The 13,423-nt window shown below is 41.4% G+C and overlaps 1 protein-coding gene across 1 annotated transcript in view; it reads right to left on the bottom strand.

Moving 5' to 3' along the window:
- Positions 1 to 2,051: 2,051 nt before the first annotated feature.
- Positions 2,052 to 13,423, bottom strand: part of ZC3HAV1 (zinc finger CCCH-type containing, antiviral 1) — a 51,046-nt gene continuing 39,674 nt past the window's right edge. Inside the window, exons 9-13 of the mRNA XM_070369198.1 lie at positions 11,464 to 11,566; positions 9,278 to 9,368; positions 7,596 to 7,726; positions 7,088 to 7,218; positions 2,052 to 5,125 (exon numbers count right to left, since the gene is read on the bottom strand). Coding sequence (XP_070225299.1) covers positions 4,854 to 5,125; positions 7,088 to 7,218; positions 7,596 to 7,726; positions 9,278 to 9,368; positions 11,464 to 11,566 — 728 coding nt within the window. The 3' untranslated portion in view covers positions 2,052 to 4,853. The remainder of the gene's footprint in view (positions 5,126 to 7,087; positions 7,219 to 7,595; positions 7,727 to 9,277; positions 9,369 to 11,463; positions 11,567 to 13,423) is intronic.

Raw genomic sequence — 13,423 nt, 5'->3', positions numbered from 1 at the left:
TCCTCGAGTTATAAAATCTTAACACTTTGTCCTATTTTATGTGCCTGACTGTTTTGGCTGAGAATTTATAAGTTTCAATTTGTAGATATTTCTAGATACTTCAATCCTAAATACTTCATTAGGCATGACTTTTAAAAATGGTAGATTTCCCTACATAATCTTTATTTTCATAATTAACAAAAGTATCTGTCATTTTCCTGAACACTTCTAATGTGGGATAGAAAGGTGTTTTGGAAAGATCTCTGGCCGTAATAAAGAATGGATTTCTAGAAAACCAAGACAAAATTAAGAAAAAAACAGAAGAGAAACAGCTGAGGGATTATTATCTTAATTTTTATTGTGTTGAGTTTGCAGTGAATGGTCCATGGGGAGGTGCTCAGTGGGCTGTTGAATTTACAGGTCAACAGCTTAAGAAAGATTGAAGAGAATATTGATTTGAGTGTCATCAGAGAATAAGGAAACTGGAGCTTTGATAGTTGATAAGCTCACTCAGCACAAATAAAGAAAAGCAGAGGTGGGAGGATCGAACCTTGGGGAGTAGCAACATCAAACATTTCTGAAAAATTTGAGAGCCTGCTATGACAAATAATCAAATAGAACGTAAACTAAATGGAAAAACTCAAAGCATTTGCTTGGTTTGATGTCACTTCTATATATTTGAGTGTGGGTGCTTTGACAGTGATGAGTTGGCTATATATTATTTCCATTGAGGTCCAAATCAAATGGCAGTTTTACTTTCACTTTAATTATATCTGTGGACATGAGTTTGGGTAAACTCCAGGAGTTGGTGATGGACAGGGAGGCCTGGCATGCTGTGGTTCATGGGGTCGCAAAGGCTCAGACACAACTGAGTGACTGAACTGCACTGAACTGAATGCTACTGTATTTCCCAGGTGGCTCAGTGGTAAAGAATCAGCCTGCCAGTCTAGAAGACTCGGGTTCAATCCCTGGGTTGGGAAGATCCCCTGGAGGAGGAAGGTGCAACCTACTCCAGTATTCTAGACTGGAGAAATCCCATGGATAGAGAAGCCTGGCAGGCTACAGTCCATGGGGTCACAAAGAGTCATGCACAACTGAGCAGCACATGCTGCCATATAGATGTTTTCTGTCTCCACCCAAAGCTTTGTGATTAAAAACAAATGGTTGGGACTTCCTGGAAGTTAGGAAGTGCTAGTGCTAAGTCATTTCAGTCGTGTCCGACTCTTTGCAACCCCTCGGACTGCAGCCTGCCAGGCTCCTCTGTCCATGGGATTCTCCAGGCAAGAATACTGGAGTGGGTTGCCATTTCCTTCTCCAGGGGATCTTCCCAACCCAGGGATCGAACCCGTGTCTCTTTTGTCTCCTGCATTGGCCGGCAGGTTCTTTACCACTAGCGCCACCCGGGAAGCCCTAGAAACTGCCTGCCAGTGCAGGGCACATGGGTTCTATCCCTGGTCCGGGAAGATTATACATGGCCTGGGGCAACTAAACCCATGTGCCTAGAGCCCGTGCTCCGAAACAAGAGAAGCCAATATGATGAGCCGCCCACGCTTTCTGCAACTAGAGAAGGCACACATGCAGAACAAAGACCCAGTGTCACCAAAAATAAATAAAAATACTCCTTCCTGAAAAAAAAAGAATGGAGAAGGACTTTTGAAGGCGTTACTAATTGGACAACTCTGCTGATCATTTACATTTTTAGCTGCCTCCCACTGGCCCTGTTCCCACTCCTAAGGGGTGTCAGCAGTTTCCACTGTCTCCCTCTCCCCTAAACAGAAGATGTACCAACCCACTGTGGGCTTCTCCATCACCACCACCCAGTCTTCCCCTGGCGGTATGCTAAAGGCTCCTTGGTCACTGAGTCCAGGAATGATGAAGCCGGAAGGGGCAATTCACATCCTTTAGCTGCCCCGCCCCATTGAAAAAACAGATGTCTGCAGGTGACTATCTTTTAGGAGATACCTGGAAATAGAGCAAATACAAGCAGTGGAGCCGAAGTTAATATTTATTTTCTTGTATTAGAATCTCAAATGGAGTTGGGAGGAGAATAAGAAGAAATACAACTCAGCTACTGAATTATAAGAAGTTGAACTTTATTCAACAAATTTTATCCAGTGTATCAAGCATTCAGCTGGGTATGCAGTGTGGCACAGTGAACAAGACAGGTTGACTCAGCTCTCATGGAGCTTACACGCTAATGCAAAAAGCGGACAACTTTAAGTCAGGTGCTAAAAATGATCAAAGCAAGATGCAAAGTGTTTTAAAAACCAGGGATTTGGGAGGCAAGCATCCAATTTAATCTATAGGAGGACTCCTTATGGAGGCTAGTAAGCTAATCTAAAGATGCTAGATATTAACTGAGTGAGTCTCACTGTGGTCTTTTGGAAATTGACGACTTGTTGGTTTTGTAATAATTGAGGGCTTTTACTGGCATTGAGTGGATGTGGCTAGGGATAAGAGATGCCCCTATGGTGTATGGGTCAGTCCCATACAAAGAAGACTTATTCGGTACTCTATACGACTTCCTAAGGTCCTACTAGACACTTATATAGGACCAATAGCTCGCCTGAAAGGATATAATTCTTTTTTTCCTCTTAGACAATCTGTCATTTGTCTTGTCCTGCTAAACTAATTTCAATTAAGATAATTTCGTTCTTCCCCTAACTACATACAGAAAAGGTATATGGTCTGTTGTAACTTACCCTAATACTGGTTCTCATTCTGGTGTCACTTATACTTCTAATCTTTCCAGTACTTCTTTATAGGAAGTAGCCTCCAATCGACCCTTAAATCCAAACCTATTCATTATCAGTAAAAGTAAATATCTATTTCATGATGTCGTATAGCGTGGTCATGCTGGAGCATTTACATATTGATATTCATTTTATCATTATTACAAACTTCTTGCCTTCTGGTTCTCCATTATAATAGTTAGGGCAATAAATTGATTTCTTAAGAAAAAAATTCATGTAGATGGTAGTATCTGAATCATCTCAGGACAGCAAAGGGGATGTTATCATACAAATTATTTGCTCTGAAAATGGTGAATAGATCTGATAAGGTTTGTTGTTGCCATCATAATGGGGGTGGGGGAGAGGGCGCTACTGGCATTTAGTATGTGAGAGCCAAGTATGCTGACTATCTTGCAGTACACTGGACAGCTGCTCACAGAAAGGAATTACTCTGCACCCTATACGAATGTAGAATGTCTCCCTAGACATTCGTGTATGACCTACAGCTCGCCTGCAAGAATATAGTACTTCCTCATTATCTCCATTTCGACAATCTGTAGATTTCCTTTTTTTTTTTTTTTTTTTAAGGTTTTTAACTTTTTTTGGTCTGGTCACGTGGAATATGGGATCTTGGTTCCCTGACCAGGGTTTAAACCCGTGCCCCCTGCAGTGGAAGCCTGAAGCCTTAACCTTTGGACTGTCAGGGAAGTAAGTCCCTGTTGGAGCCCTTTTAAGCCAGAGAGTTGTAGAGATCTTTGCACTGATGTAAAACCTAATATAAAATCAACTCTAATGCTAATTAATTTTTATAACCTATCTGCTGGAAGTAATTATAACATGAAATGTTGGCGACTGGTATGGAATGTTGAAAATTGGAAGGAAAACCCTCATTCATAATAAGAAAGGCACTCTTGGTCCAGGCACCTCAGCTGCTCTAAAAACTGATTGTGCTACAATTCCACACAATCTGTTATATTTAGAAAAAGAAGCCCCTCGCAGGCGCGAGGCTAGTTTGCGGCACTGTTCCCTTCGTTCTGATTCTGTCTCCCTAGGAAACTAACCTCACCTCCTTAGGGGGCCTGTGCTTTAGTTGAATGGCCCTAATTGCTTGGTGAGCTTCAACTAACATAGCGAACGACTACAACAGCACTCGGATTTATCAGTCGTGATTGTGTGAATCTGGTTACTGCAACTCGGTCCACTCAAAATACCAGCACTTTATATATGTCTGACCTGAAAAAAAGCCTTCTCTGTAATCATATTAGTTAGAATATAAATGTCTACTTTGCCCAAATGGGCAGTTAATTCCAGTTGGTTGCTGCGCTCTGAGCCATATTTAGCAGCTCTTTTTATTGCATTTCAGAAAGCGTCAACTTGGATGAATACCCTAAATAAACGTAGCGATAAAGAAATGCATGCCCTCAAATCAGTGTCACCACAGAGATAAGGTACAGTACTGCAGTTATGTCTTGCTAGCATTTAAATTGCCCTTACATTTCTGCCCCCCGCAACTATATTCCTATGTATTTTCCCCCAGCTTTCCACAATTTTCCAAGGCTGTACTGTCTTATGTCCTTATTTCAATAGTAATTTTTAGATTTCACTTAAATTTCCCAAATAAATTTTCTTTCAGTTTAACCAAAACAAAACCAAATCATGCAATCAATTAAGAGTAGTTGGGGGAGAAAGGTTGCAGCATTAACAGAAGTTTTAGAAGTGAGTCTTTACCGGTTACATCTAAGGTAATGAGTGATTCCCAAACTTATGACACATTTCAATCCTCTTCTTGGCTGTCAACCCCAAAAAAGTGATTTAGTTGGGGTGGTGTGTAATCTGGACAGCGGAAATTTTTTTTAAGGCTGCATGGACTGTGCAGCATGCCAGATCTTAGTTCAGGGATCGAACCCATGCCCCCTACATTGGGAGTGCGGAATCTTAACCACTGGATCACTAGGGAAGTCCCCTGGACAGTGAAGTTGTTTAGCGCTTCCCAGATGATTCAAATGTGCAGCAAAGTTTGGGAACCACTAATCCAAGGCATTTATAGGAGAGAAAACGTAAGTTTAACTATTATCTTTGTGGAAGATCGGGTCCTGTAACAAAATGGTTATGGCATCCTATATGAGGCTGTAGCCATCATTTCTAACTAATCAAGCAGGGTTTCTCTGATCTCTCTGGTTCCGTATATTCAATCACATATTCTGGGTAAATCTGATCTTTCTGAAAGATGACAAAAACAGAGGGATTCAATCTTGTATCCACACAGCTGTCATACTGCAGAGGGGGACTCCGGTAACTTGTATGGCCTTCAATGAAATTTCCAACCAGGACTCGGGCTACAAACATAACGATGTTTCTGGAATCAAACGGGCAATTTTTATGGGAACTAAAGGCATCTTTTGTGAAGTAGTTTCCTAGAAATAATCAGAAGAAAAAGGTTAAGAATTATTATAAAAGAAGGTATGTAGTTATAAGATTATTTACACATAATCAGATGATAGGCATTGACCAAGTATATGTCAGCAATACCTTATTGATACTAATAACTTTCCTTTGTACTTAGGAAAATATTTATTATGCAAGTACACTTGAATACAGTGTATAACCTGACAGAATTAACAGAAACATTTGTAACTCTGCAGAATTCATAGGTACAATGTTGAGCCACTGGGTAGAATGACTAACTGTTGATATCACAGTGGTCCAGTTCATGCAAGCAAGTTGAGTTGTAACTAATAAACCAAAGATACTCCAACAAAGGCCATTTTATATTGTGTACATTTTAAGGAAGAAACATCATTTATTACTGTGCGAAGGTCTTGGGGAAAGGAAAAGGGAGAGATGAGAGATGTGACATGAGCCAACAGTTGACCCTGGCAGAGCTGGTCAGACACTCAATCTATCGTCCTCAACTACAAGACAACCTCTGATAATCACTGATATCTCCACACTCACCAGAGCAACAACCATTTCCTGACAAATTCAAATTTCCTATTTTTATTTTTATTATTGCCAAGGGAACAAAATAACCTCTTGACAAGGGTGAAAGAGAAGAGTGGAAAAGCTGGCTTAAAACTCAACATTCAAAAAACTAAGATCATGGCATCCAGTTCCATAATTTCATGGCAAATAGATGGGGAAAAAGAAACAGTAACAGATTTTATTTTCTTGGGCTCCAAAATCACTGTGGATGGTGACTGCAGCCATTAAATTAAAAGACACTTGCTCCTTGGAAGAAAAGCTATAACAAACCTAGAAAGCGCACTAAAAAGCAAAGATACCACTTTGCTGACAAAGGTCCATATAATCAAAACTATGGTTTTTCCAGTAGTCATGTATAGATGTGAGAGTTGGACCACAAAAAAGACAGCATTGAAGTATTGATGCTTTCCAATTGTGGTGCTGTAGAAAACTCTTGAGAGTCCCTTGGACTGCAAGGAAATAAAACCAATCAATTCTAAAGGAAATTAACCCTGAATATTCGTTGAAAGGACAGATGCTGAAGCTGAAGCTCTAATACTTTGGCCACCTGATGCAAAGATCTGACTCATTGGAAAAGGCCCTGATGCTGGGAAAGACTGAAGGTGGAAGAAGGGGGCAACAGAGGATGAGATGGTTGGATGACATCACTGACTCAATAGACATGAATGTGAGCAGATTTCAGAAGATAGTGGAGGACAGAGGAGCCAGACGGGCTTCGGTCCACAGGGTTGCAAAGAATCAGACATGACTTAACAACTGAACAACAGAAAATGTCTTTCTGCCCGTTGAAGGAAAGGAGTCTATATTGCAAAATCTGATATTCTGTGAAAAAACTAATTGATATTGATAAACTATTACTTGTTGCCTTAAGGTGAGTGATTCTTTGGTTTTTGTTTGGTGGGTTTCTGGATTTTGAGATGCATGAAGGAATTTAGGAACAAAAAGAAAGCCAAAAAGATTTGGTGTGACCAGCACGGCCTGTGATGGGAAAAGACCTCATCTCCATCTTTGACTGGAATCCATCAGTGGAAAGAGAAGGGATGGACATAGGTCAGGAAGAGCCATGGCCAGAACTGAGTAGCAGTGGTAGACAAAGTCATCAACAAAAGAGAAGATTTTGCAAGATATATGAGGTGCTCTGGTCTCCGCACCCCACCCTTCCCATAAAACACAGAAGACAGGAAGGAAGCCGGGCTAAAGTGCAGGAATCAAGTCCCACCGTGATTTCCCACTCTAATTTGGAAATTTCAGATTAACATGAGCTTATTTTTTCTCCAGGAATGCAAAAGCCTGCAGGTACTGGTTAATACAAAATAATATATCTCATAATAGGAGAGTGTATAGTAGAGCCAAGTGTTGGCTCTACTTGTTCAGCTTCTCTATTCCATACAAACCTTTTCCATATTTGGTGTCGTGACTTCCATGTAAGAGCCAGTCAAAATTATTCTTACAGATAGACGCCACGTTGCTGCGTTCTGTTGCACAAAATAGGATTTGCTCTTCTTTCTTCATCTCGTTTTTCTTGCTAATACGGAAAACGTGAGACTTAACATGGAGAACATTCCTCACCCACTCCAGTTAATAACGTAAATCCCAACTAAAGTCTAATTATCTTAAAATTGTATTCCACCAGCTTTCAGAATGGAGCTACTAACATTAAGGCAACAGCTATAAAAAAAATAAATATATGAAAACTTTTAAATGATAGACACATGAAAGCATTTAATTGTAAAGCTAAAACTGAAACAGAGAAGTTTGAGCTTACACTATGAAAACACAACTAGAGATTGAAGAAACTGTTGACCACTAAAATAAAAAAGTGAATATAAATCTTCAAAGATAGGTCTTCACTAATCCTTTCAAACTTTATGTCAAGAGAAGCCCGTTACGGTGGCCACCCACCTTTTAAAAGCCTCCAAGAGCTGTGCGTTCTGGACCTTCTTTATCTTTTCAATCTTGAAATTTCTCATGGAAGCTTTAAAATGATCACTCACTTTAGCATATTCTGGAGTATTGCTAGGGATTTCAAGCAACTGAAAGAAATTTTAAAATATGTAAATGTGAAGCAGGAAACACTTAAGGCATGATGGGGCTTCCCTTGTGGCTCAACTGGTAAAGAATCTGCCTGCAATGCGGGAGACCTGGGTTCGGTCCCTGGGTTGGGAAGATTCCCCTGGGGAAGGGAACGGCTCCCTACTCCAGTATTCTGGCCTGGAGAATTCCATGGACTGTATAGTCCATGGGGTCGCAAAGAGTCGGACACGACTGAGCGACCTTCACTTTCACTTCATGTCCCTCTGTGGGCTTCCCAGGTGGCGCTAGTGGTAAAGAACCTGCCTGCCAATGCAGGCGATCCAAGAGACTGGGAGCTCGATCCCTGGGTCAGAAAGAGCCCCTGGAGGAAGGCATGGCAACCCACTCTAGTATTCTTGCCCAGAGAATCCCGTGGACAGAGGAAACTGGAGGGCTATAGTCTATAGAGTTACAAAGAATCGGACACGACTGAAGCGACTTAGCACAGCACACGTCCATATGTGTGGCCGTCTATGCCATGGAGTATCCTTGCCAGGCCTCTGACAGCAGGTAGGATAAGCTGGCTTAGGGTTTCCACATCTGATAGTTCATTCCAGTGATGAACTAGATGGCCCGGAGCCCATCTGTTCAAGGCTAACAGAGCATTAGCCTGAAGGCAAACACTCCTCCCCGCCCCACACCCCCAGGTGTGTGATTCAGTGACCTGTGACTCACCAGTGACCTGGTGAGTTCTTTGCTTAAAGCCAGTGCGGGGGCAGAGGCAATGGAGGTACCCAAGGAGCCCAAGCAGAGTTGGCTGCACCCAAACCTAGCCTCTGATGTGGCTAAATGATCCAGGAAGAACCTTGCCCTGGGACTTCCCTGGTGATCCTGTGGTTAACAATCCGCCTGCCAATGCAGGGGACATGGGTTCAATCCTTGGTCCAGGAAGATTCCACATGCTGCAGGGCCACGTAGCCCGGCACCATAACTACTGAACTCGTGCTGAGGCCTGCATGCCCTAGAGCCCGTGTTCTGCAACAGGAGAAGGCCACTGCAGTAAGAAGCTTGTGTACCACAACTAGAGATTAGCCCCTGCTCACCGCAACTAGAGAAAACTAACAACAAAGACCCAGCACAGCCAAAAATAAATAACTAAATAAAATTTTTAAAAAAAGAGTCCCCCCAACCAGGTAAGCTGAGGCCCACTTTGAGTCCCATAGAAACCTGCTTTTTAACTCCAATTAATGAACAAGTTGCTCTTACTGTGAGTTCCAGTTTGCTCATCTGTAAGGTAGAGAAGCAAATATCTATTTTACAAGTTTGTCATGAGCATCTGTCCCAAGCAGATCGTGTGCGCCAGAACTCTGGAAACAGTGAGGTGCCCTTCTACTTTGGGAAAGTGGCACGTGACACAGTCACCATTTGGATGTTAGCCTTTGAATCTCGTTTCAAGAGTTTTGCAGAAATGATTCATTCACTCATTCATTCATTCAACTAAACACATTTGTAGCAAAGTACTTTGTTTCATCTTTAAATAATTCACCCAGTACAAAGTAAAAAGCAAGTACCTCAAAGCCATTCGAGCCTGGGACGCTTGTGTCCGGTTGGGGAAGATATATCTTGATGAAAGGTTCTGATGAGGTCTGCCCCTGCTGAGGGCTGGAAACAAGAGAGAGAAAGAAATTCATCTGGCTCCCTGTTTGATACACCCAAGTGATTTTCTTTGCTTAACTTCAACTAAGCTGAGGTTCCTCTGGGAATTTTCTAAGTCCTAATGTGTTAGCATTAAGTAAGGCTAGGGGGCTTCCCTGGTGGTCCAATGGTTAGGAATCCATGCTTCCAATACAAGGGGGACATGAGTTTGATCCCTGGTGGGAGAACTAAGATCCCATGTGCCTTGTGTTGTGTTAGTCACTCAGTCATGTCCAACTCTTTGCGACCCAACGGACTGCAGCCCACCAGGCTCCTCGGTCCATAGCATTCTCCAGGCATAGCCAAAAAGTAATATTAAAAAAAAGTAAGTTTGTCTTACAGCTTCTCTTCCAAATGATAAATATTTAAATACTTTAGTGGTATAGGGAAAAGAATCCTGCCTTTCCTGTATGAACTGTATTTCAGGAAGAGTAACCATACATTTGAGGGTTCTCCACCCTCAAATAGAGAACCCCTAACATGTACATCAGAGAAGGCAATGGCAACCCACTCCAGTACTCTTGCCTGGAAAATCCCTTGGACAGAGGAGCCTGGTGGGCTGCAGTCCATGGGGTTGCTAAGAGTCGGACACGACTGAGCGACTTCACTTTCACTTTTATGCATTGGAGAAAGAAATGGCAACCCACTCCAGTGTTCTTGCCTGGAGAATCCCAGGGACAGGGGAGCCTAGTGGGCTGCCGTCTCTGGGGTCGCACAGAGTCAGACATGACTGAAGCGACTTAGCAGCAACATGTACATAGGGGTTTATCACATAATTTTCTTTAAGTTTGATATTTTCCATTTTGAGAACATTACATTTTAAAAAATGCTTTAAGGAAAAAACTCTTTAAAAACCTCCTTTCATAAAATGAAAATTCTTTTGGAATGAAAGAAGCTGGCCCCAGTTTATATGTTAAGCTCTGATTTTCATACTGTACTAGTATAGTACAAAACATTCAATATGTTGTAAGGAGCTCATCAAAAATGCTATCGTTCACTTCTCTTCAGATTGTCCAGAGTAGCACTCACAGCCTTTATTCTATCCTAAAGCCATGTGTCTCCTCTGGGTTTGTCATAGCAGGATTTAAGCTCAGTTCAGTTCAGTCAATCAGTTGTGTCTGACTCTTTGTGACCCCGTGGACTGCAGCACACCAGGCTGCCCGGTCCATCACCAACTCCCAAAGCTTGCTCAAACTCACATCCATGGAGTTGGTGATGCCATCAACCATCTCATCCTCTGTCGTCCCCTTCTCCTCCTGCCTTCTATCTTTCCCAGCATCTCGGTCTTTTCCAATGAGTCAGTTCTTCACATCAGGTGGCCAAAGTATTGGATTCAAGCTACTTCTTTCCACAAACACCCACAAACAGTTTTCTCAGTTCATTTTGTTTTATATTTATTTATTTGGATGCACCAAATAGTCGCGGCATGCAGGATCTTTAGCTGTGGCATGTGGGATCTTGTCCCCGGACCAGGGATCAAACCGAGGTCCCTGCGGTGGGAGCATGAAGTCCTAGCCACTGGACCACCAGAGAAGTCCCAGCAATGTCGTTTTGACTGGGTTTCTGTGAGCAGACAGAGCTGTCACACTGAATCCCTTAGCAAAATTTCCTTTAAAAATGCATTTTCATCAACTTTATCTTTCCTCAAAGGCTTTACCAGGCAGCTGCTACATCCCTTTTTTCTCTCCATTTCTCCCTCAAACTCCCACCCCCTGTAAATCCATTCCACAAAACTAAAGATACTCAGAAGAACCCAGAACAGAACAAAAACCCAGTAACTGTGCATCTGATTCTTTCCTAGGCACAGCCAGCCATTCTCAGCTGAAGAAACTGAACCCAGAGTAAGAGGTCTGCTCAAAGTCCCCCGTGAATCTGAGGAAAAGACAAAGTTCCTACTCTAGAATGCTTTTAGTCACACTGTACTACTTGGTCAGTACCTTACTCATAGTTAAAGCAAAAGGAAATTGCAGTGTTATGTGAGCATGAACATTTCAGAAAACAGGGTCCAGATTCATGAGTGACTCGAACATTGCAACGTGTGCCAGCAAGCACAGACACTCACTCTTGTCTGCGTTTCACCTGCTCCACGTCCCAGTAAGACACAAACGTCGGCCTTCTGATGACATCCTTTTGGGTCTTGGAAGCTATATTTGTCTGAATCATCCCTTCAGACAGAAAAACAAAGAGAAAACACAAATCATGAATTGGTCCTAGGAAATGATTTATCTTTATTTTTCAGAGACTACTAACATAGCTAGTATTCATGACTCAACTATACATGCATGAATCGAGAAAATCCTTTCAGATGGAAACCGCTCATGATAAAAATGAATATCCTTCACTGGCCTTAGTATAAGATCCAGAAAACAAAGAGGTACATGGGCAAATTGCAGTTAATCAAATCTTTCAATCAAAGTCAGGTGGGAAAGGGAACTAGGGCAGCCAGATTACGTCACCCATGACCACTGGCCTCAACCAGGCATCAGTGATTATGAGTTGGAACATGGTAGGTATATTTTGAAAGTATTTTCCTACCTCAAATGTGAAATGTTAGTTTTAATTCATGCATGTTGTATACCTGGGTCTACACTGCAGCATGAGTTCTTTAAAAAGTAAATCATCATACATTGTGAATAAAAGCATAAAATGGCACAACCACTTTGGAAAAGAATTTGGAAGCTTCTTACCAAGTTAAACATACACTACCTATACAATCCAACAAATCCACTCCTTACTATTTATCCAAGAGAAATCTACATCCACACAAAGATTTGCATTTCAATGTGCCTAGTAGCATTATAATAAGCAAAATGTGAAAACAATCCAAATATCCATCAACAAATGAATGGTTAAACAAACCATGGTATATCCATGCAATGGAATATTACTCAGCAACGAAAAAGGACCGCTTTACATGCAATAATATAGATGAGTGAAAAACAGTATTCTGAGAGGAGTCAACCATATGAAGAGTACACACCACAAAGTTCTATTATATGAAGTTCTAGAATAGATTAAACTAAATTATAGTGACAGAAAGTAAATTGGCTGCAGAGGGGAGACTGACCACAAAGGAGCATGAAAAAACTTTCTGGATTGATGGGAATGTTCTAGATCTTGATTAGGATAGCAGCTGCATGCATTTGTCAGTACTCATCCAACTAGACACTTAAAATGGATATACCTGATGGTAGCAATTATGCCTCACCATAGGTTTACATCCACACCAACAAAACAAAAAACAAGGAAAAGAGCAATCAGATCCTGCCACAACTCTGCTCAAAGCCTTCTGGACGTTTCCAGCTTGTAAAATATTTAAGTTTCAATGTCTACTCTCAGCTCTTACACACATCCCTGCCACATGCATGGGCTGCCCACTCCCTTCCAAAGTGTCCTCCTCAGATAAAAGCAGGCACCCTCCCACGAGCCCTCCATTCTCTTGCAGATTCATCACATTGCTTCATCTTTCCTGTAGCTGTTATTCTTTTCTGAAGGTGCCTGGTTTGCCAGCATTCCGATTAGTGCCTGGCAACAGAGCTCAAATACTAGTTTAATGAACAAGAGCATATTAGAAATAGAAAGGAAATAGTCTGGAATGCTGAAAACTTCTCTGGACTGGCTTCTATGAACCAAGGGAACAAATATATGGGATTAAAATTTCTCCAGATTCAGGAACAAGATATATTGGTTTTCATCTCTCCACCACCTTTTTAAACAGTCAGAACAATAGAATACCACTTCAAAAAAAATGTTTTAATTTAAGTCCATTTTTAATTTGACGACCCAACAGAAGAAATTTTTACTTTCGTCCACTGCTTTCTAGTCTTGGTTCATATGCACACATTGTTGCACTTACCACACACATTAAATTTTTAAAAAAATTCATTCCTGAAAAAAATATTTATCTCTGTTTTAATTACAGAAACATAAACTTGGGGTTTGGCCTTCTTCACTTAACAATATCAAATTTTGCTTTTACAGCACAGTTTTCACAATCATAATTTTTAGCAACTACCTAATAC

Source organism: Bos mutus, chromosome 4, assembly GCF_027580195.1.
Source record: "Bos mutus isolate GX-2022 chromosome 4, NWIPB_WYAK_1.1, whole genome shotgun sequence".
NCBI lineage: Eukaryota > Metazoa > Chordata > Mammalia > Artiodactyla > Bovidae > Bos > Bos mutus.
This window is presented reverse-complemented; position numbering and strand designations above follow the sequence as displayed.